General features: G+C 43.7%; 1 protein-coding gene across 5 annotated transcripts in view; it reads right to left on the reverse strand.

The window, feature by feature from the left end:
* RIN3 (Ras and Rab interactor 3) overlaps positions 1 to 21,714 on the reverse strand; it is a 111,544-nt gene that overhangs the window by 13,069 nt on the left and 76,761 nt on the right. For all 5 annotated transcript variants that reach the window (XM_025214529.1, XM_025214530.1, XM_006032803.3 and 2 more), the window contains exons 7-9: positions 18,682 to 18,990; positions 8,735 to 8,866; positions 3,135 to 3,298 (exon numbers count right to left, since the gene is read on the reverse strand). In XM_025214529.1, coding sequence (XP_025070314.1) covers positions 3,135 to 3,298; positions 8,735 to 8,866; positions 18,682 to 18,990 — 605 coding nt within the window. The remainder of the gene's footprint in view (positions 1 to 3,134; positions 3,299 to 8,734; positions 8,867 to 18,681; positions 18,991 to 21,714) is intronic.

The following is a 21,714-nucleotide window of genomic DNA, read 5'->3' on the forward strand; positions in this document are numbered from 1 at the left end:
AAAGAACAGGTTAGCAAAGTAAATAGGGTGATAACATTCACCTTAGAATACTCAAGGGATTAGCTAAAGCTGTTTCTGAACCCTTGCCTATAGAGGAAATCCCAGAGGCCTAGAGAAGGGCCAATGTAATATTTAAGGGGAAAAAGGAGGATGTGGGGAATTGTAGACCTAGAAAAATACCTGACAACCAGAAAAATACTGGGACAAATTCTGAAACAACTGATAAGCAGCTAGGGAATACTGAAGTGATAAAAAACAGCTAACATGGAATCATCAAGAACAAATTACTAGGGGTGTGTGAAGCAGGCCCTATTTGATTCAGATTCAGATCTGACCTGAATCGGGGACAGCGATTCGATTCGTTGATTTGGATCACTATCCCCGATTCAATTCAGCCGAATCTGAATCTGAAGATTCGATGATGATTTGGAGAATCAGCGATTCAGACATAGACACAGCTTTAAATGTTTTTTCTACATAACTCGAGGTACCAGCGCGGCTCATGAATGCTGTGATGCTGGGGCAGATGGAGCGTCCCACAGGAGTGCACAGGGGCAGGGGCAGCATGCTCTCCGGTAAACTCAGAAGTGAACCGGAAGTACTTCCGGTCCACTTGTGGGTCTGCCAAAGAGCACACGGGTGGCCCCCTGTGCCCCCCCCTCCCCCCGGCTCAGTGATCAGCTGCAGAGGGACTCTGGGGTGCCCCCCCAGACCCAGGAGGCACCAGTCGCTGAGCCGGGGGGATGGGGCGGGGGCACCACGTGCTCTCTGGTGGACCTGGAAGTGGACTGGAAGTGCTTCTGGTCCACTTCTGGGTCTGCTGCTGAGTGTGCTGGGGAGCCCCCTGCACTTCTGTGGGATGTGCCATGCACCCCAGCATCGCAGCATTCACAAGCCATCTGCTACCTAGAAGTACGTAGAAAAAACATTTAAAGCTGTGCTTATGTCTGAATTGCCAAATCTTCCTGACTCGATTCAGAGCATTCTGATTCAATTTGGAGAGATTAAAGGGTCCTCTGATTTGATTCGGATTTGGAGATTCAGCCACCAAATCGGGCTGAATCTCCGCTGAATCGAATTAGGGACTGAAGCTTCACACAGTCCTACAAATTATGTCAAAACAATCTAAATTCTTTCATTGACCAGATAACTGTCAAAGGGGAAAAGCATAATATAACTTGAGTTTAGTTAGGCTTTTGACACCATCTCATATGACAGTCTAATAAGTAAATTAGGAAAATATATCCTAGATAGAATTACCATAAAGTGAGTGCCTAACTTGTTGAAAACCTGTACTCTACCAGTTGTCAATGGTTTGGTATCCGACTAGGAAAGATGTGCGCAAGCTGAAAAGATTGCAGACGATACGAGGCGAGAAAACGAGACCTAGGAGTTAAAGTTCAAGGAAATGAGCATGTTCTGTCTAGAAAAGAGAAGACAAAGTGGAAGGAAATTATATCAGTCTTCTAATATGTAGAAGGGTGTTAGAGAAACTGATGATCAGTTTTTCCCCATGTCAGCTGGAAATGGGACAATAAAAATTTGGCTTAATGGTCAAAGATGATTTAAGTAGATATAGGGTGCTTGTACACGTGGGGGTTTAGTTCGGTTTAGATCTCCCTAAATTGAAACACTGGCCTTTAAAGAACCTATGGTTTCCACTGTTTCCGTTTAAGGAGAACTAAACTGAACTAAACCCCCGTCACATGTATACAAGGGTTAGGGGCCCAATCCTTAGAGCTTACCTGCCTCTCCCATGGTGGGGGGTGGAGGGTGAGCTGCCAGTGGGCTGAGCGGTCCCTGAGCTGTGGGGGACTCCAGTGCTTCATTCTGTGGTGGCGGTACCCCCCAGGCGGCACCCACACGTTGGCATGGCACCCAGCTCGGGCAGTCCCAGGGGACGCTGCAGCCACAGAGGGAAGCACTGTACCCCCTGCAGCTGTGGAGGGAAACACTGGGCTCCCACACAGCTCAGGCAGGCAGGCAGGTCCCAGGAGGGAGGAAAAAAAAAAGAGATCAGGTTCCTTGCCACTTTTTTTTTTTCTTCAGTTGAGCCTGCTTGCTCCAGCTGCTGCCAGGTTGCACAGCCCCTGAGCTGCGCCTGGGGGGCGCCTCCGCTGTAGAGGGAAGCACCAGGGTCCCCTGCAGCTCAGGGAGCGCTCAGGCCACTGGCAGCAAGCCCCCGCTCCACCGCCCAGCCACCGCCATGAGACAGACATGTAGGCTCCAGAACCCCTGCAAAGTCCCTGCTACTTCTCACCACCTGGGACTGCCTGGGAATGGCTGGCTTGCCCCTGGGGCAGAGCAGCAAGGCAGCAGGGTGTGTTGGTGATGGGAGAAGGTGATGGGAGAAGGTGGTGGGGACAGTGCACGGTGTGCTGAAAGCCCACCAAGCCTGAGCTTCCCTGAGCACGTTGGCTTCCAGTGCCCCGTGCACCATTGCACTTTGTTAGGTAGCAAACTAAAACTCCTCCAGCAGGTTTTATCTTGCTACGTTACAAAGTCATTTAAAGTGAGCATGCAAACAGCGACACTATTAAAGTGGAATACGCTGCCGAGAATGCAAACAGCAATGCCATCAAAGCAGTGCAAAAGGGCATTTAAGGTGCTTTAAAAGCCAATTTTGTTTCATATACAAAGACCCATAGAGGAAAACTGTCTAGGAGGGGATCCCTAGGGAGGGTGTGGAATTCCCATCAATGGAGACTTGTTAAAGCACATTAGACAAGCATCTATCAAGAAGGGCCGGTGTACTTGGATCCTACCTCAGTGAAAAATAATATACTAGATAACCTCTTAAGGTCCCTTCCATTTCCATGATGCTATAGCAGCATCCCAGTATGAACAAAAATAGCCTTGGGCAAACCAGTTACTTTGGTGACTGCCCATCCTCAGTATCTTCCACTGCCTTTGGTAGCCCATCACACAAACTTAATAAACAGAATGTAGAGTTAGCTGTTATTTTCAGTCATGCCTTCTCTTCTACCAGCTGTATCACAATTGGCATTTTTAATTTCTGTTGCAGCTACAATAAATTTTAAATAGAGCTTTTTCAAACTCTGCCTCATTGGTTAAGAAACACTTTCCCCCATCAGTACATGTATGCGACTGTCTTTCATGCTAAAGGGAGTTACCTGCACAGATGATCTGGACGCCCGGGCCTTGTTGAGTGTTCTTCGCCTCTCCCAGCGGTGAATGGAGTCCTGCACTTCCACACTGAGCTGCCGAGTCACCGTTATCTTATCATAGTTCTTGATGTGCTCCAGGGCTCCATAGGTGGTGGTTAAATAATAGGAACCTAGGAACAGATAGATCCCAAAGCAACATTATAACTGAATCTACTGCTAATTTGTCCTTCCACCGTCTCTGCTTCCCTATTCATTTAACATCTACAAATTGTCTACATCTTGGATTATGGGTGCTGTAGGGTGGATTGTTTTATCTCCCTGTACCGGGGGACAACGGAGCTCTGACTTCTGTTGGAGTCTCCTGATGTTACCTCAGTAGAAATAATAAATAATTATCACAGTACACAGCATTCTGGTTCATGTAGCTGGACAGGTAATGGAAGCTACTGGACTTGCATGTGTCATTCCCCATAGATAGATTCATAGATTGTTAGGGGCTGAAAGGGACTTTGTAGATCATCGAGTCCAGTCCCCCTGCACTAGGCAAGAAAAGACAACTGGGGCCAAGTGACCCCAGTGAGGTGACTTTCCAGTCCAATTTGGAAGACTTCCAGGGTAGGTGACTGCACCACCACCGGAGGGAGTTTGTTCCACAGTCTGGACACCCTGACCATGAAGGATTTATCCCTGGAATTGAGCCTGAAGTGGCCTTCCAGGAGTTTGTATCCATTGCTCCTGGTCTTCCCCAGGGGTGCCCTGGCAAACAACTGTTCACGGAGTTCTTGATGTACTCCCCTGATGTAGCAGTAAGCCGCTACCAAGTCCCCTCTCAGCCTTCTTTTCTGTAGGCTGAAGAGGCCCAAGTCCCTCAGCCTCTCCTTGTATGGCTTGTCTTGCAAGTCCCTGATCATGCGGGTGGCTCTTCTCTGGACCCTCAAGTTCTTCCACGTCCTTGGTGAAGTGCAACACCCAGAACTGGATGCAGTATTCCAGCTGTGGTCTCACCAGTACGGAGTACAGTGCGAGTATCACTTCCTTAATTTTGCATGAAATGCAACAGTTAATGAATGCCAGCATGTTGTTTGCCCTGCTGGCCACAGCATCATACTGCTGGCTCATGTTTATGCGATGGTCAATCACTACCCCTAGGTCCTTTTCAGCCATGGTGCAAGTCAAATTGTTGCCACTGAGCCTGTAGGTATGTTAGGGATTGTTTGCCCTGAGATGGGGCACCTTACACTTCTGAGTTTTGAACTTCATCTGGTTCTGGTCTGTCCAACTCTCCAGCTTGTCCAGGTCTGCCTGTATCTGCAACCTATTTTTTGGCATGACCATGTCCCCCATAACATAGATGAATGAAAGCAATGGTGGCATTGTTAAAGACACCTTCAGGTTAAATGTAGAATCACTGTAAACTCATACAGGATCTTCTTCCAGAGATAAACCAATTTCACCAGCCTTTGCCTTATAATGCAAGCTAAAGCAGGCACTATATTTTTTGTTTTGTGCATGTCTGGTGCCCCCAGTGCTGGAAATGGAGCGGGCCTTCCCACTTACTCAAAAAGTGGAGGATTACTCAAAGGGTTCTCCCTCTGTGAGCAGCCAGGCACAGGTTGGCCATTTATGGCTCACCCCATTCTGTAAACGCAGTGGAACATGTGCTGAGCCTACCTAACAATAGTAGTGTAAATGTATTCGACCCATGCATTCAACAAGGACTACAGCATAGTCCTTACTTGGGATGCAATTATTGCATGCACAAATACAGACTGGGGAATGATTAGCTAGGTTGCAGTACTGCAGAGAAGGACCTGGAGGTTACAGTGGACTACAAACTGAGTAAGAGCCAACAGTGTGCTCTTGTTGCAAAAAGGCCAGCCATATACTAGGTTGTATTAACAGCATTGTCAACTGCAGATCAAGAGAAGTGATTCTTCTGCTCAATTCAGCACCGATAAGGCCACACCTGGAGTACTGTTGTCCAGTTTTGGGCCTCACACTTCAAGAAAGAGATACACAAATTGGAAATAGTCCAATGCAGAGCAACAAAATGATTAGGGGCCTGGGAAGTATGACTTATGAGGAAAGGCTGAAAGAATTAAGGTTTTGTAGTTTGAAGAAACGAAGACTGAATGGGGATTTGATAACAGCTTTCAAATACCATTTTTAAAGAGGATGGAGATGAGCTTTTATCTGGGGCTATAGGGACAGGAATAGGAGCAATGAACTCAGCTACAGCAAAATAAATTTAGTTTTGAGATTAGAAGGAACTTTCTGATTATGAGAGTGATCAAGCATTGGAACAGGCTACTTAGAGAAGTCATGGAATCTCCATCCCTAAAAATTTTCAAAAGCAAGTTGGACAGACACTTGGCTGGGATGGTTTATTCAGGGATGATTCTGCCTTGAGCAATGGACTGGACTAGATGACCTTGTGAGATCTCTTCCAGGCCTACTCTCCTATGATCCTGTGATTATATGGGGATTACCAGTAGCACTTAACTGGCAGGGATCAAAAGAAGCTGCAACAGGGCAGAAGTTTGTAGCCTGTAGGCAAGTGGGTGAAGAAGAGTTATGTTGGGACTGTTTCTTTCATGCTGCCGGACTGGACTGTTCATGAAACTGGGACAGGAATTCTAGCAAGTGGGCCTGAGTCACCTGCAGCCTTCATTGTTGGCAGTTCGAGTAAGGGAATCCTCTCTTCCTCGGTGTGTGAGTGCCCTTGGAGACCCTCCAGGGCTGAAGCCTAAGAAGCCTAATGTGTGAAGCAGTTGATGCACTTGCTTCAGAGCATGCAATGTACCAGTGTGCTACCAGGCATCTGAGACATGACTGTACCACAACAGAGTCAGCGATGCCTGGCCATGGATCAGATCTGGTATTGCTAGTAAGTGCCAAGGAACCAGTATCTCTAAATCTGGGTAAATAACCTTGATACTTTAACTTCCAGGTCTGTGCTTTAGCCACAAAATGTTTCTTCCCCTCTAGCAGGAATAAGCTGCATTTCTTAGTCTGCTAGTTCATAATTTACACACAAGCACTTGTTTCCATGTTTGCCCAGTACATGCCTAAGTTAGATATGGGCAAGGAGGTAATGTTTGACAGCCAAAAATGAGCTTGCTTAGACCAAGGATTCATGACTAGAATCAGTTCAGTTTCAGGCATGAAATGTGACAGACTTGAAATCTTTTGAGCTACTTACCAAAGCTAGAAACATAACCACATTCAAGCTTGGTTCCAATCAAGAGTTAACAATTAAGGGACAAGCTCAGATCCAAGGATTTCAACTTTGTGTCCCCCAAATTAAATGGAGTTTAGCTTTGAGGTACTGAGTACCTCATCTCTACTTCACAATTTTAACATGTCTGCTGGCTTCCAAGTTTGTTATCTCCTCTCATTCTCAAATAAAAAACTCCAGTTGTAGATGATCAAAACAGTCACTAGATGGCGATTCCACAACATACAATTCTGGCTGCTCTGACAGCTCTCTGTAATGTTTCCTCTTTTTAAATGAAACTCACAACAATTCTCACGGTTGGTCACACAAATGGTGTCTGGGAAGCACTTTGCATAAGGACGATATGTTCAGAACACGGTTTTCAACACAGCAGTCTCCTTGCACAGGAGGCAAAGCAACAGTAATTTAATCGTCCTTCTTCAGAGGGATCCCACTACTGCAGTGAATGTTACTCCATAGGAATCCAGGCCTGGAAGGGACCTCCTGGTCCCTGATTACTGAGTCCAGTACCCTGCCATTGCAGGAAAATACATCGTAACATCTTTTTCAAGCTCCATCTTAAAAATAGTTAGGTTTCTTGCTGCTACTGTTCCATTAAGAAGGCAGCTCCAGAATCAAATTGTTCTGATGGTTAGAAACCTTCTTCTAGTTTTTGGCTTAAATTTATTGTCCAATTTGTACTCATTTATTCTTTATTTGTTCCTTGGCTTAAATAATTCTTTTCCTCCCTGGTGTTTCTCCTCTCCTCAATGATTATCATCATATCCCCTTTCCAACCTTAACTTCACTAAACACCTTTGGTCTCCCCTCATATAAGAGGCTCTCTCTTCCACTCACCATCGTAACAGCCCTTTATTGCACCTATTCCAATTTTAATTCATCTTTCTCGAACCCTGGCGACCAGAACTGTACACAGAAATCTAAATAAAATCTTACCAAAGCTTTGTACAAGGGCATTAACATCTACCTACACTAGAAATACTTCTCATCATACTTCCTAGGACTGTATTTTATTTCTTCACAGCAGGATGATATTTGTGGCTCAAAATAATTTAATCCAGTTTCTATTACTCTAATCTTCAAGGCCATTCAGTTCTTTCTGTATGGCATTCTAATCCTCTTCCACTCTGTTAATGCCTCACTCCCTATGCATCCCCTTTCAGAAAGAGCTACCACCCAAGCCAGCTTCTCTGTCTGCTTTAGGGTTATCAGACAGACCTAATGCAGGAGAAGCGTATGTGTGCCACAGCCCTTCACAAGCTTGCTGTGCAGCAGGTGTGCAGAGCAGCTTTACCAGGAAACAGGAACATCCAGTTGAGAAGCAGTGAGGTAAGTTAAGGTAGCACCAGCCATGGTTCTCAACTGGAGATGTTGCAACATTCAGAAAAGTGAAATGTGCACTGACTTGGAAAAGGTTGAGAACCACTGATCTAGTTCGCTCAGTCTCTTTATGTTTGCCCTTTTGAAATCAAAAGCCTGAGCCACAGACTTAACTTTGTTTTTCTTTCCATTTAATTTAAACAGAATCAATTTAGGATGGCTTGATCCCTGGTTATTTTACATGAACAACTCTTCTGTAATAAATTCATTGCTTACTAAAACTGAAATAGCATCACCTGCTGTTATTTCAGCAACTACTGGGTGAAGAAATCTGTTGATTTTCATTTGGAAAAACTGGGCCCAACCATTATTAGCACCTGTCTAATCTCTATCTATCCCACAAAATAATATAGTTCCCTTTAGTATTTTATTCTGTAATAATTCTCTCCATATCCAGCATCCATTACTACCCATACTTCACTGTCTCTACATTGTGATATGTATCACCTACGTAGCACTGCTAAAAGGATTAGTTTATTACATAAACATTACAGGAAATGAACACTGTGCCTAATCAAAGACAAACTGCACAATTAAAGCAGCACAACTCTTTCTCGTTAGAGCAATAGAAAGCATTGACAGAGTGTAGCACAGGAGTTTATTTTTAGACAGCGATCTGCTTACTTTACAATATCTGGGCTGGGATCGTCAAGGGTGGGTGCCACTGATTTCCATATTTAGGCAATCTGGGGCCTTGACTTTCAGAATAGCTGGGCACCTGCACCTCTAACTGATGGTAGAGGGTGCTTCCGGGTTCTCAGCACTATTGACATTTTAGTAACTCATTATGGAATTTAACTTAGGCACCCACTTGTAAAAATTGGCCAAAGCATACAAGGGAGGCCCACCCAGAAGCCATCCCTAACTCTAGCCAGAGCCCCCATTGTGTTCTACTGACACAGCATTCACTTTTCTTTTTTTTTTAAATGAAAAGAAGTACATTTAAAAAAAGAGAGAGCATTCCAGATGTGTGATGGCTCTTTCATACCTTCCCCCAGCTGCAGGGCCGGGTCCATGAGCTCCATCACATACTCCACATTCAGAAGCACTTCAGTGAGGTTGCTGCGAGCCAGAACATACATTAGCACTGGCAGGAAGTCATCTGCACCATAAGGCTTCCCTGAAACAAGAGTAACACAAATGGGTATCAACAAGCCTCGCAGTAAGGTAACAGTCCTAGTGCAGAAGTGGTGGCTTATTAATAAGTATGTGGGAAGTTTCCTATGGGTTATACCAACTGACAGGCTAACAGCTGAAAGATGCCAATGAAGAGAGGTTAAGAAATTGAAAATTAAATAATCAAGCAGAAAAACTAATAAAAAAAAGTCAAGAACAAAATTTCTAGCAGGCTCCATTTCATAATCCCTGATCATCTAAATACAAAATTGGTTATTATGAAATACAAACAAGAGGTACTGAGGGACTGCTGAGGATTAAGCTCTGCATGCTTGAAGCTCAAGGGTGCTGCCGTTCTGAAGTGCAATATGTTTGGTTTCAGTTCATACCATCAGCAGAGCTCTCAAAATGGATTATAAGCTTTTATTCCCTTGGGCCCCCTTCTCATTCTCTATCTGTGGACCAATGGGTTACTGCACAATGGAAAAGCCCCTGGAGAATAATGAAAACAGGATGACAGGGTGGTTCTTGGGACAGGAATCATGCTTTCCTATGTTTCCTCAGGAGGTAAAGATTAGATCCTGTGTGCTTAGTTATAATGGATTCTCCAAGGAGGTTGGGAGCCAAGGGGAAGGTATAGTGTCCCAATATGATAACACAGAATGTTTTTTTTTTATTGTGTTGGTGATCAAAGCTGTTCTAAGGCTTGATGTGAAGATTTGAGAATCCTGAGGGACTAAAAACTGTATGCAAGAATGCAAGAATCATGGGGTTAGGAATAAAACAATGAAGGGTAACTCTGTAGACAAGAGATATAGCCCCTCCATTGTGGGGGTGGGGGGGAGAGCGGGGGCAGGAACACAACTCCTGGGACCTCATTCCTGCTTCTCAGCAGTGCTGATGTATTTTATATTAGACAGTCACTGGTTAAAAGAGAGAAACAACTCTGGAATCTGAATTGCCTTTCTTCCTAGCTGAGTGTCATCATCATTAGGTTACAAAATCAGGCTCCTTCTCTTTGTGTCTTTTTTTCTCTGGCCCCATGACCTATTTGTATCCTCAGCTGCCCAGTTGCCTAGCTTCAACAGAAGGGAGGGGGCACCCTCACCCAGACTATTCTACAGCTTGGTAATTAGGGCACTCTTCCAGGAAGATGGAGATGGGTTTGAACCCACCACAGAGACTGAGGAGAATATGGAACATAAGTCTTCTACATCCTGGCTGAAGGTGTTAACCACTAGGCTGTTCTCCAATAGGTAAAAACCATCACCAACACTCAGGTTAGGCACCTTATTTCAGAAGAATTTGGTATTCTGGCTCCCAAGTGAACAGAAACCCTTATGTGCAGCCTACACTCCTGAGATAGAGGGGAGTTCAAGCACACCCCTGTACTTAGCATTTCTGATTGGCTGCTTCTGTGTGCATTTTGAGTCACTTTTCAGAGGCTGATAAATCTTCCCATTGACTTTATAAGGATTTGAGGCATCTATATTTGGTTAAACTGAATCATTCATAGCGGTGGGCATGCGCCTAAGTACCTGCAGTAAAGTGACCAAACTGGATATGGCCCTTAGTCTTTACAGTTCCTTGGGATCAGCTGCCTACAAAAGCTGATACATTTCCGAGCAATAGGTATGCCCTGTCCTGCCTTCTGCCGTCCTTTGAGTTATCTATCAATCATTTCATGCTATCATTATTTCAAATGTCACAAAATAAGATCCACACAGAATCTTCACAAGATTCACTGGGAAGAGCATGAAGCCTGTATTTCCTGTCTACAACCTACTTTCATATACATCTCTTTTCCATTGCCATTCCTTTGATTCATACCATACAGAATATATACAATGAAGCTGTTTAACAAGCCAGCTTTCAGGTATGCAGGTGTGTGCTGTCTTCACAATCCAAAACCCTCTGATTTCATTCTGAAATCACTTGGGTTGCCTGAAATGTTCATGGGCATTTTCTCTTTTATCTAACTTGTTCATGTCTGTTTGAGAATCATTTGTCGAGGTTCCACAGACAAAATCTATCCCTGACGTTAACTATAGTGAAATTGAACCCAGCCTGCTTTTGGCAAACAGTCTGCCTACCCTTTCATGGTATAAATTTCCATTCCTCAAATGTTCCCCAATGACTTATGTCAAGTCTTTGCCATGAGTCAGGTTTCCTTATTTGTCAATCAGAGTTAACATTGGTTCTCATTTGGCAAAGGAAGATACTTCACTAGAGATTCAAACAAAGATAAGCCTTGTTCTCAATTTAAAAATCTGACTTTAAAATAAAGCAAACAATGTATCTGCTAAGCAGACAGTGTAGTTAAAGTGGAAGAGGGTGAGGGAGTTATATTCACTTTTTCTAGCTCTAATTCAGGCTGATTTTTACAGTGGGCCCAAACAGTTGAAGGGAACTGATGGTCTACTTGGTGAAAGGAGGAGTAACACTTTCTAAAAGTGCTAGCTTAACTACAGAGGCAGTTAATGATACCACTAAAGGTTTAGAGCTGTACTGTAAAAGGGCTTCAGTGTTTAATTAGTGTCTGGATGAATGTTTTATTTCTCCTGTGTTGCTACGGCATCAGTTTCTTTGAAAGCTTCAACTGATTGGAGCCATGGTGCCAAATCCATTCTAGTCACAAATATAAATGCACTAGTGTTACAGCTACTTTTTGTTGTTGGACTGCATTTAAGTTCTGCCTCAAAAGAAACGAAGAAAGGAGAACCCCAGGTCTGATCTCACTAACCCCAGAGTAATCTGGAGTAACAGTCCAGAGTCAGCAGAATTCTACCACTGTAAAGCCACCTACAAGTCAATCCAGCTGTTTTCCTTCTGCTCCTTCAAGTGCTTTAAGTTTTTAAATAGCTGCTGAACCATGCTAGACTTAACAGACCTGGATTCTTAGTACCCTAGAAAGGTAGAGTACTGCTGTAGCCTCTTTCTCCCCACCCTTTCTCTGGACTGGAAAGTCCATCCTTAAGAGTGAGAGGGCAGGTCATTCTTCATGACCAATCTGTGTCCTCTCTGCTAAGTGCCCCCCAAGAAGGATCCCAGGTTGTGATATGAATTCTTGTCTGCTAGGACAATCCAGCCCTTTCATCCAACAGCCAGCTGGTGGTGAAGACTTGTTGGTTTACCAATCTGAGTGAAATCTGAACCAGTGACTTAGAAGTGCAAGGTTCAGTGGTCACTTATCCATCCCTGAGCCGGCTGGCATTAACACAGGGTGACACTTTTCAAGGACTCTTGCAGAATCTCTCCATTTCTGTTTTATTGACTAAAATGTGGTTTATATTTACAATTAGGCTTTGAGTCAATTATTTTCACTACTACCCATCTCATTTCCATACATCGATTTAGCTGCTCTGCCCACCAAGCCTTGTTATACATCTTCTAACTTTAAAACTTGATAAAAGAATTATACGTGAAATATTTCTGCAGCCCCAGCTGTTTCCATGTGTTAATTATTGAAATCTTACATACAGTACCTTTTGATTAATGAACTCAAACTAGGCAGGTTTGACTGCAATAACATATATTGCCATATGGCATGTACCCCCAACGTGCATAGATTATTTGACTGACTTGTAAACTACTTTTAGAACTAGAAGGCCTTAATATGCGAGTACCTCCAGTTAAAGTCAGTGGGAACTACAAGTGTTTTGCGAGAGAAAATATGATCCAGTGGATAGAGCACTAACCTGTAACTTGAAAGACCCTTAACTTGAGTCACTTTGGGAAAATTATTTTGCCCCTCTGTGCCTACAGACATGTCTATACCACACACTGACCATGCCAGGTAGCAATGGGGTGAACAGCAGGCTGTATATTCCACACTATTTCCTGAACCAGAAGTAATGCAGTATTACAGAATACAGTCTCTTTAGTATGGTGCTGCAGGTAAGATAATTAACTGTGCTAAGAGGCAGAGCTAATTAGCTTGGACATAGTGCTGTGCAGACACAGTTATACTACATCTGTTTTGGAAGACAGGGAGGTGTGTGACATGTTTCAGCATTGTACCTCCTGGAACTGTGAATGTTTCAAGTTTCCCCAGTAGATAACAGGGGTATTGCAAAGAGAAATATACTCAAGATTGTTAGGGCTCAGATATTGCAATTAGGTGCTGCATCCACTCAAGATAGACAGTGCTATTGAAAACTAGGTTGTAATTTTTGTATCCTCTTGCTGACTTGGTCCTTGATCCAGCCACGAGCAGGTGCTAGGTGTCCCCATCTGCCAGCAAGGTCAATATTGCTCAGCATCTTGCAGGACTAGTTTCAGAATGGACAAAGAAGGACCAAAAAGACCAGAAACAAATCAAGTAACCAGTGGTTAAAGTCAGTGCATCTCTATGTTAAATTTATCCTTCTCTAGAATGGGCTGAACCTGCACCTTGAATAGAAACCCCTGAAATGTCTGAAAAGGTTCAGATCCAGATATGAGCTTTTCTGAGGCCCATCTCTGCTCAGAAGAGTTTGCATTGGTTTAAAGCAAAGGGTCCAGTTAACTCCTTTTACTTGGAACTGACTTGTCCAGCTTCACTGTAAAAATCTGTATGTAACTCTTGTTTTCTGCATCAAAAACTAGCAGATTACATCCTGCTCTCAGTCTGACTAAGACTTGTGTGATGGCTCTGTGGCATGAGGAAATGGGCTTACTTGGTCAAGGTGGCATTGCCCTACTCCAAATCTGACCTGCTTGACAGGAAATATTTGTTTCATAAATATCTGTAAGAGGCTTAAAATAAGCCTTCTCCTCTCCAACAAACCCATCCTATTACATTCAGAGGAGAGCGCTTGCAATATCAGCCTCTGGCTGGGCTGCAGTGCTTGAGTGGGATTGGTATTAATTAAATGCATGGTTTAAAGAAACTGGAATTCTGCCCAAGCCTCCATAAAGAAATTAGGGATTGGCTGTAACACATCCATATACATGTTTCCCCCAGTAGCTCTTCTGAACAGCATGCCTGATAATCATCTTAATGCAGTAATAGCACTTTGCACTTGTATAGCATCCTCTGTCCATGCAACAGTCTCATAACATTTTGTAAACCTGCTTGAATGGAGCCTCCCAGCATTCCCTTAGGGGAGACATAGCTCAGAATGATTTTACAGTTTGGGAGGCTGACACACAAAAGGGACATGATATGCCTGTGATCACACAGAAATATCTTCAATGGTCTAGAATGCAGCCCAAACTCCCAGCTACAGGCTTTGCATACATGGGCACCTTCTACTTTCTGGTATATTAGCTATGTGAAGTTTCTGTAACATACAGGTCAGGTTTGGTTGAAAGTGTATTTGATTTCCAAGACTGACTATAGGCTAGGTGATTTTTTAATGTTTTCTATTTATATACAGAAACAGAATGAATCTGCTTCCATAACTCACACTTTACAGAACAGAGGAAACCACTTCTGTTTGAGCTTGAACAGGCATTTGATTCAAATGCAGCAACCAGATGAGATAAAGGATAATCTCTGGTCCCTAAGGTCTGATTAACATTAATTCTGACATAACACTGCCTTCCAGGTCTCTGGACTTCACAAGGAAAAACTATTATTCCCTCCCCCTGCCTTAGAAACAATACATGATAGCACACAATATAAAAGAACCACTTTTGTTCAGTGTAAACTGATTCTAGAAAAAGGCTTCAACATAGAACATTTATGCTAATGCCTTCAGTGCCCAATAGCTCGGTAGTGCCACTCAAGCCACTTGTCAACTGCAGAACTATATAGGGGGAAAAGGAATGAAAGGGCAACTTATGTTCATCAGGTTTCTAATTAAACTCATTATTAAATTATTTTTTCCTGGAAGCACATTGTACATTAGTCATTCCTACTGCACAAAGCATGGATTTGCACAAATTAGGGATGGAAAAGGCTACCATATTTAGTTTAGCTGGCCTGCCCCTCCCTCAGTCCATGTGGAGTTGTTCCTTGAAGTACATTTCTCCATCGTTTCATACAGTCCAATTTTAAGTGACTCAAATGATTAAACTTCAGCCACTTCCCCCTGGAGACTATTGCACAGGCTAATAGATCTTACTGTTCAGAAACTGTTCTCTTATTCCATTCTCTGGGAATTCCCTACATGATCATTCTCCCTATCTTTGGCCTCTCCATCCTTTGTACGCGTGATGACCCTGCTGTATCTCACTTGATCTGTTCAGTTCATTCACTGTTTCTCCAAAATCCAGCCCTTCCCTTCAGTGCTCTTGTCTATTCTTATATCTTTCAAGTGGCAAGGTGCTTAGGAATGAATGCAGTGCTGCACTAGTTCCTCAGGATGGTAACTGTATACATGGCCAGAGAAATGCAGTTTAATGTTTTGCAGGACTGATGCAAAAATATATGTATATATTTATTTAGGATTTTTTCTCAAAACAAAATATTTTGCTTCAGGTTAAATTCACCCAAAATGAAATATATCATTTTGACTTTCCCGGTGACATTCCTCTTTGCTCTGAGCAGCAAAAATGCTGGAGATCCTCTGACGTTGGGTGTATAAGGTGAACTCACCATTCCTGTGGCAGTGCTTTAAAACACACTCTGGTGTTCCAGATGGGTGGCCTCTTACACCAAAAGCAGCGTAGCTGTTTGCTCTGGTGCACAGTGCATTCACCCTATAGACAATGGCTCCATTTCTGCTCTGAAGTTTACCTTGAGGAATGATTAAGAACCTGCCCTGAGCTGCTATTGATATTTTTGAACAAAATAAGGAATGTAGCTCCCCAGGCTACAGAATAGCTTCCAGGAATTTGGGGCTGGTCAGTATACCAAGAAATCTTATCTTAAGAAATTTGGAATTCATCATGGATAGAACCAAGCCTTCTACACTGGCTTCTTGCTTTGAGCTTGTTCACTCCTTTCCTACCATACATCTGGGTGACAGTATTCCTATATATCCTCATTTTAACTGAAGCGGTGTGAAATTGCAGCAGCGCAACTGAAAGAGAAACCCAAAACACCACACAGTAGAGCCTTGGTTGGCGGTTTGATTAGAAGTTTAGCTCAGCCATGGGGCAGATATTTGGACCTCGATCTAATTCCAAACTTCCCTGAATTTGAAGGGAATCTGGACTCAGGACTTTTGCTTAATCTCATTACAGAGATGGACACTACTATGAATATCCAGATTCATAGATTTCATAGACATCAGGGCTGGAAGGGACCTCGGAAGATCATCGAGTCCAGCCCCCTGCCCAAAGGGCAGGAAGTCAGCTGGGGTCATAGGATCCCAGCAAGATAAGCATCCAATTTTCTCTTGAAGGAGTTCAATGTAGGTGCTTGAACCACCTCCGATGGCAGGCTATTCCAGACCTTGGGGGCTCGGACAGTAAAAAATTCTTCCTTATGTCCAGCCTGAAACGGTCTTGCAGTAGTTTATAACTGTTCAACCTCATCATCCCTTGGGGCGCTCTGGTGAACAAATGTTCCCCCAGATACTAGTGGTCACCCCTAATAAACTTATAGGTGGCCATCAGATCACCCCTGAGCCTGCGCTTTTCCAGGCTAAAGAGCCCCATAGTCCTCAGCCTGTTGTCATAAGGTCTGTTTTCCTGACCTCTGATCATGTGCGTGGCTCTTCTCTCGACTCTCTCAAGCTTCTCCACATCCTTTTTGAATTGTGGGGCCCAAAAGTGGACGCAGTACTCCAGCTACGGCCTCACCAAAGCCAAGTACAAGGGGAATTTTAATGTAAACTTGATGCTCATCAAAAACCTGTCAATGAACCTGAGCTGATGTAGATGGGTACCTCAAAACCTTATAGAAAACTGGTGGTTTTGAAAGATCCGGTGAAAACTGTTGACACCTAAATGTTGTCTTGAGAATTTAAGACAGTTTCTCAGGCCCGACTTAGTCTCTGAATTAACATATGTTGGAGAAGTGGCTCGGGCAGCCAAGTGAGTTATTACAGCTAGTAGTGCAATCTACTATATAATAAGATTCAGTGGTGATCAAATGAGCTTCAAGAAGTATAAACAGACAATTATACAGGAAGTGTACAGGCTGTGCCCTGTTTCCTGTGCGAAGAATACTTCACCGACTCAAAACTGGTTGAAAGAATGAAAGGGACTGGGTTCCTATTCTCTGGGTGAGTACAAATGCAGGAGACTCCCTGGAGCAGGACGGGCTGGCTCTGAACAACTTACAGCACTAAGGATTAGTGCTGGTCAGGAATTTCCTGCCAGAATGTGCAGCTTCTGCAGTTTCCTGAAAATTTTCAATTTGTCACCAGGAAAGTTAAAATGACATATTTCATTTTGGGTGAATTTGACCTGAAAATATTTTGTTTTGAGAAAAAAATCCTAAATAAATATATACATATATTTTTGCATCAGTCCTGCAAAACATTAAACTGCATTTCCCTGGCAATGTATACAGCTTCCTTGCGAGAGCTACACTTAAAACCTCATTGGGCACATCTACATGTTGCCCCACAGTAACGTTGTTACTCTGCTGTGCTTTAGTACTTCTGCTAAAGCATGGCGAAGTACCGGCCTGTACTGCGCCATACGTGTGGCACATGGTTATTGTGACTTTTAGTGCTAGCTCACACATAAGAAGTCTTTAGTACTATTCACATTTTCTTAATGGACAGTGTTGTGTACATATCCTAACGTGTCCCAATATACTGTATTTTCTCACATACAACACATACTTTTCCCTGCAAAATTGGGGGTGCATGTCTTAAGCAGGAAAGCTGTTTTCTTCACTGAAAAGGAAGTACACTGGTTGATACTCTGCTGTAATGCAACTACCAAGATGGCTACTGCTTATGTCTGGTTTAGTGAGCCAGAGGCAGAATCCCATGTTAACCCTCTCACAGTTATAGCTATTACCTGAGCACTGTAACTTGTGCCTGAAACAGCAAGTGAGCTGCTGGTTGTCTTTTGATGAGGCTTGTAATGTGGAAACAATTTATTTACAGGAACACACACACACACACACACACACACACACACACACACACACTGTATTTGAAGAACTATTAACAGTAAAGAACTAACACTCTTGTTACTGCTCTTGCAAAGGCCTGGGCCTAACCTTGCGTGACAAAGTCCTCCCAGAAACATTTGTCCAGGCAGTGTGGTATCCCAGGAGACAGTCTAGGTGAGGCAACAGGCATCAGAAACTTCCTGGCACTACTATATCATAATCATCCATGACTGTAAAAATCTTTTCTTCTACATTCTGCCTTCCAAAAACAGGTGCATGTTTTACTTGGGGTGTATTATATGTGAGACAATAAGGTATTTTATTACCTTTACAGTTAGTCTGGATAGGACAGACATGCTAAAGAAGTGTAGCAATGGCTTAACAAAACAACTAAATCATCATGGAATAATGATTTGGCAATAAACAGTACTAGTACTTTACATCTATGAAGTATCCCAGGGACATTACCCCTCTGGATGTCTTAAGACTTTGTGGAGAGAATCCTAACAGGTTTTACACAGCTCAGTACAAACTGGCATAGGAGTGGAATTTGAGGAAACATGTGAATGCTTGTACAGGGCAGACACTTCCAATGAAACTCAGAGTTATGGACCTCAATATCAATATTTTAATTTAAGGAGCTTCAAGTCAGCTGGGACATTTCATATAACATCTTCTATTTGAGGATATCAGAATGCTTCACTGATATTACCTGATTCAGTCTGAATGCATGCCTGTGAAGAGTTATGCTAAACACACTAGGGACCAATTTCAAATTAAAACCTTAGTCCCCTTCTCATTATAGCTGGGAAAAAGGCAAAGCAGAAGTTGAGGAGGAGGCAGAGAGAACAAATGTTTCAATAAGATGATCCTACCTGGGTTTCCCTGAGCCATGGAGTCATAAATGAGTTTGCAGTATTTCAGCAGGATAGCAATCTTCTTTTCTGGGGAATAGGCCTTGTGCATAGTTGTAAACTTATGAATTATTTTTTCCAGAACAGCTGTTTCAGGCACGCTGGTGGTGATACCTAGGTCAGTGGTGGTTGTGCTCTGTATGACAAGCTGGTTCTCCTTCAGCAGCTGAAAGACTCCATCTTTGGTATGGATTTCCCTTAAGTAGGAATCGATGGCATCTTTTAAAGGTTTCAGGACACATTTGTACAAAGCTGACTCAACAATCACTTCTGCATAGAAAAGTAAGGGGTGAGAACAGGAAAATGCAGAAATCCATTAAAAAAAAATCAGCACAGGGGCATAAATATGTCCCTGACATAAGCAACTATGATTCCCACCTCATTAGCAAATTAAAAACCATGTCAATGATAACTGGGGTGCAAATGAATGTGGCTGGTAAATCAGTGTCCTCTGCATCAAGTTAGCATTTGGTAATTTTGCCAAGGGAATGTCATTTACACCCCTAAGTGGTAGAGTAGTGGAGATGCCATAACAAGCCGATCCCGTGTCCTGGGCAGGACAGAAACCACTATCAAAGCACAGGCCACCACCACTTCAGCTAAAGGAGTAATTCAGTGAACTGGCAGTGGCTGTGGGCTTTGTGACTCATGGTTTACAAGCACTTTACTGTAATGTATCAGGAAAACCAGTTAAGAGGAAATGGGAAGTAAAGTAGAATATCACTTTACCAGACTGTTACTTGTTGCTTTTCCTCCAACAGCCTGCTCTCATGGAGCCTGACTGGGTACAGCTACACTACAGCAGCAGAAAGCTCACTGTCACTGCTGAGGTAGTAAGTCGTGGCTACCTGCTGCTGCTCCACACACAGCAACCCTAGGAATGAGGTGGTAGGATGCCCTGGGACACCTCATGCTCTTGACACATGCTGGCAACCTAGCTCCTGAGCTGCCCCCTAGGCATTCTCACCACTTCGTTTTTGGGGGCTGGGCGTAAGATGTGAGAGCAGCTAGGAGAATATTACTGCCTTGGCACTAACAGAGCTCTCTGCCACCACAATCTAGACATTCCCCAAGTGCGGTAATTGCAGTAATTTGCTGACGTGCAGGAATGTATATCACATCTACATCCCTTGCAGATACTGCTCTATGAGCCACACTTGCTTAACATACCAGAGAAAAACTGCAGCCTGGAGAAACTACAGAAAAAAAATTGCACTATGTTGCTGCTGATACATAGCATTATAGAAAGGCCAGGCGGGAAGGGACCTCAAGAGGTCATCTACTCCAGGTCCCTGCCTTGAGGCACAATATTGGTCAGAGTCATCTGAGAGTACTGTGGTCTGTTAGTGAGCACCAACAAAATGACAACGTCATTTACTCTCACAAAATACAACTGTTTTAAAGAATCTTTTGCTACTTCCTACAGAGAGTGTCAATGAGCAAAAGCTGCTATTTGGGAAGGAGACAGTATAAAATAGCTCTTTGTGGGAATCTCTTTTGCTCCTCCATCCCTTCCCCTCAACTAAGTTAGGCCTTCTCTAATTTAACCTGTTGACTGTGAGCCAATGCGTTGTCTCTGTGATTGTGTCCCCACGAGCGCACATGTGCAGTTTGTGGCGCCTCAAAGCCATTTGAGGCGCCACAAATCACATGCAGCACATGTATATCCATGTGCTACACTCCTAATTTGCAGCACAGATGTTTGTTTTTGACACTGGGAGATCCCAATGTAAAAAAAAAGAGCTGGTAAAAAACGCGGTGTGGCGCACGTGGCAGCAGCAGGTGCCACCAGAAACAAGAGCCTGGCCAACCAGAGCCATGCTCTTGCTGCTGGCCAGGCTCCAAGTGGCTGGCTCAGTGCGGCTGCTGCTACGGCAGGCCCCCTGGACTTCAGGTAAGATGGCTGGAGCCAGCACAGGTGCTGGTCTCGCCTCCCCTACCCCACCTGAGTCCCTTTGCCACATACTGAAGTGTGCATGTAGGGGTGTGTCCAGGGATAAATAGCAGGGGCACAAATATATGCTGCTGCTGTTTGTCCCACAGGAAACATGTGCCCCTGCATGTGCATGGTTGTGGGGACATGCCCTATGGGCTCAAAGAATAAAATACTATCAGATGTAACCAGACATATGGGGAGAGGGGACACAAAAAGGACAGTTCCAGGACAGTGCCTAGTGGGCCATGTGCCAAGGGAACCAAACAATCCTGTGGGAGCTGAGAGCCAGTAGAGAGTCACGACACCTCCCCAGTGCGGTCCTGATCTCGGTGGGCCATGGGCTTTCTGTGGGTTGTTTAGCCTGGCTCTCCTGGTGATAAATGCAAACCAAGCACAGTGGAAAAGAGAACTGGGCACAATTTTCACATTGTTTTAACCCACATATATATGAAAATAACACAGGCTTGGTTCAGTGTTGGTTCAGAAGGCTGCACTTTGGAAGTCATGGAGTTTTGGTGTCTCTGACTTTACTATTGGGTTTTCACTGTTTTATTCCCTTCAAGGTCCAGTTTCACAACATGCACAATTTTTCATGTTCATTGACTGCCTGGATTTTTGCTTTCCGTGTCATAAGTGCCTGGAAACTTTGGGAAGTATGGATATCCCAAAGGGGGGGGGGAGACAGGAATGCTCTAACATATGCCTGTCACCATTAATTGCTTTGCATAAGGAGGCCTTCATCTTAGGCTAATCTTTAGGAGGGATGCATCTCATGTCTTTCCACAATTCTCATCTTTGGGCTCCTATTCCCAAGAGCACAGAATAACAGGGCTCATGACCTATCCCTGCAAAAAATACAGAAATACACCTGCTGGCATTTAACTAGACCACTTCTCAGTACTGACACAATATACCCCATGCTTTAAATGAAAAGCCCTGAACTGTTAAACAATCCTGCCCCCTGCCCCTATTTCAAGAAAACAAACACCAGCAAGGGGAGTCCCTTGGAATGGGATTTGGGCCAGAGGCAGATGCTGTTTTGGGGGGTCAGGAATGTT

The sequence above is a fragment of the Alligator sinensis genome, unplaced genomic scaffold (genome assembly GCF_000455745.1).
Source record: "Alligator sinensis unplaced genomic scaffold, ASM45574v1 scaffold645_1, whole genome shotgun sequence".
NCBI lineage: Eukaryota > Metazoa > Chordata > Crocodylia > Alligatoridae > Alligator > Alligator sinensis.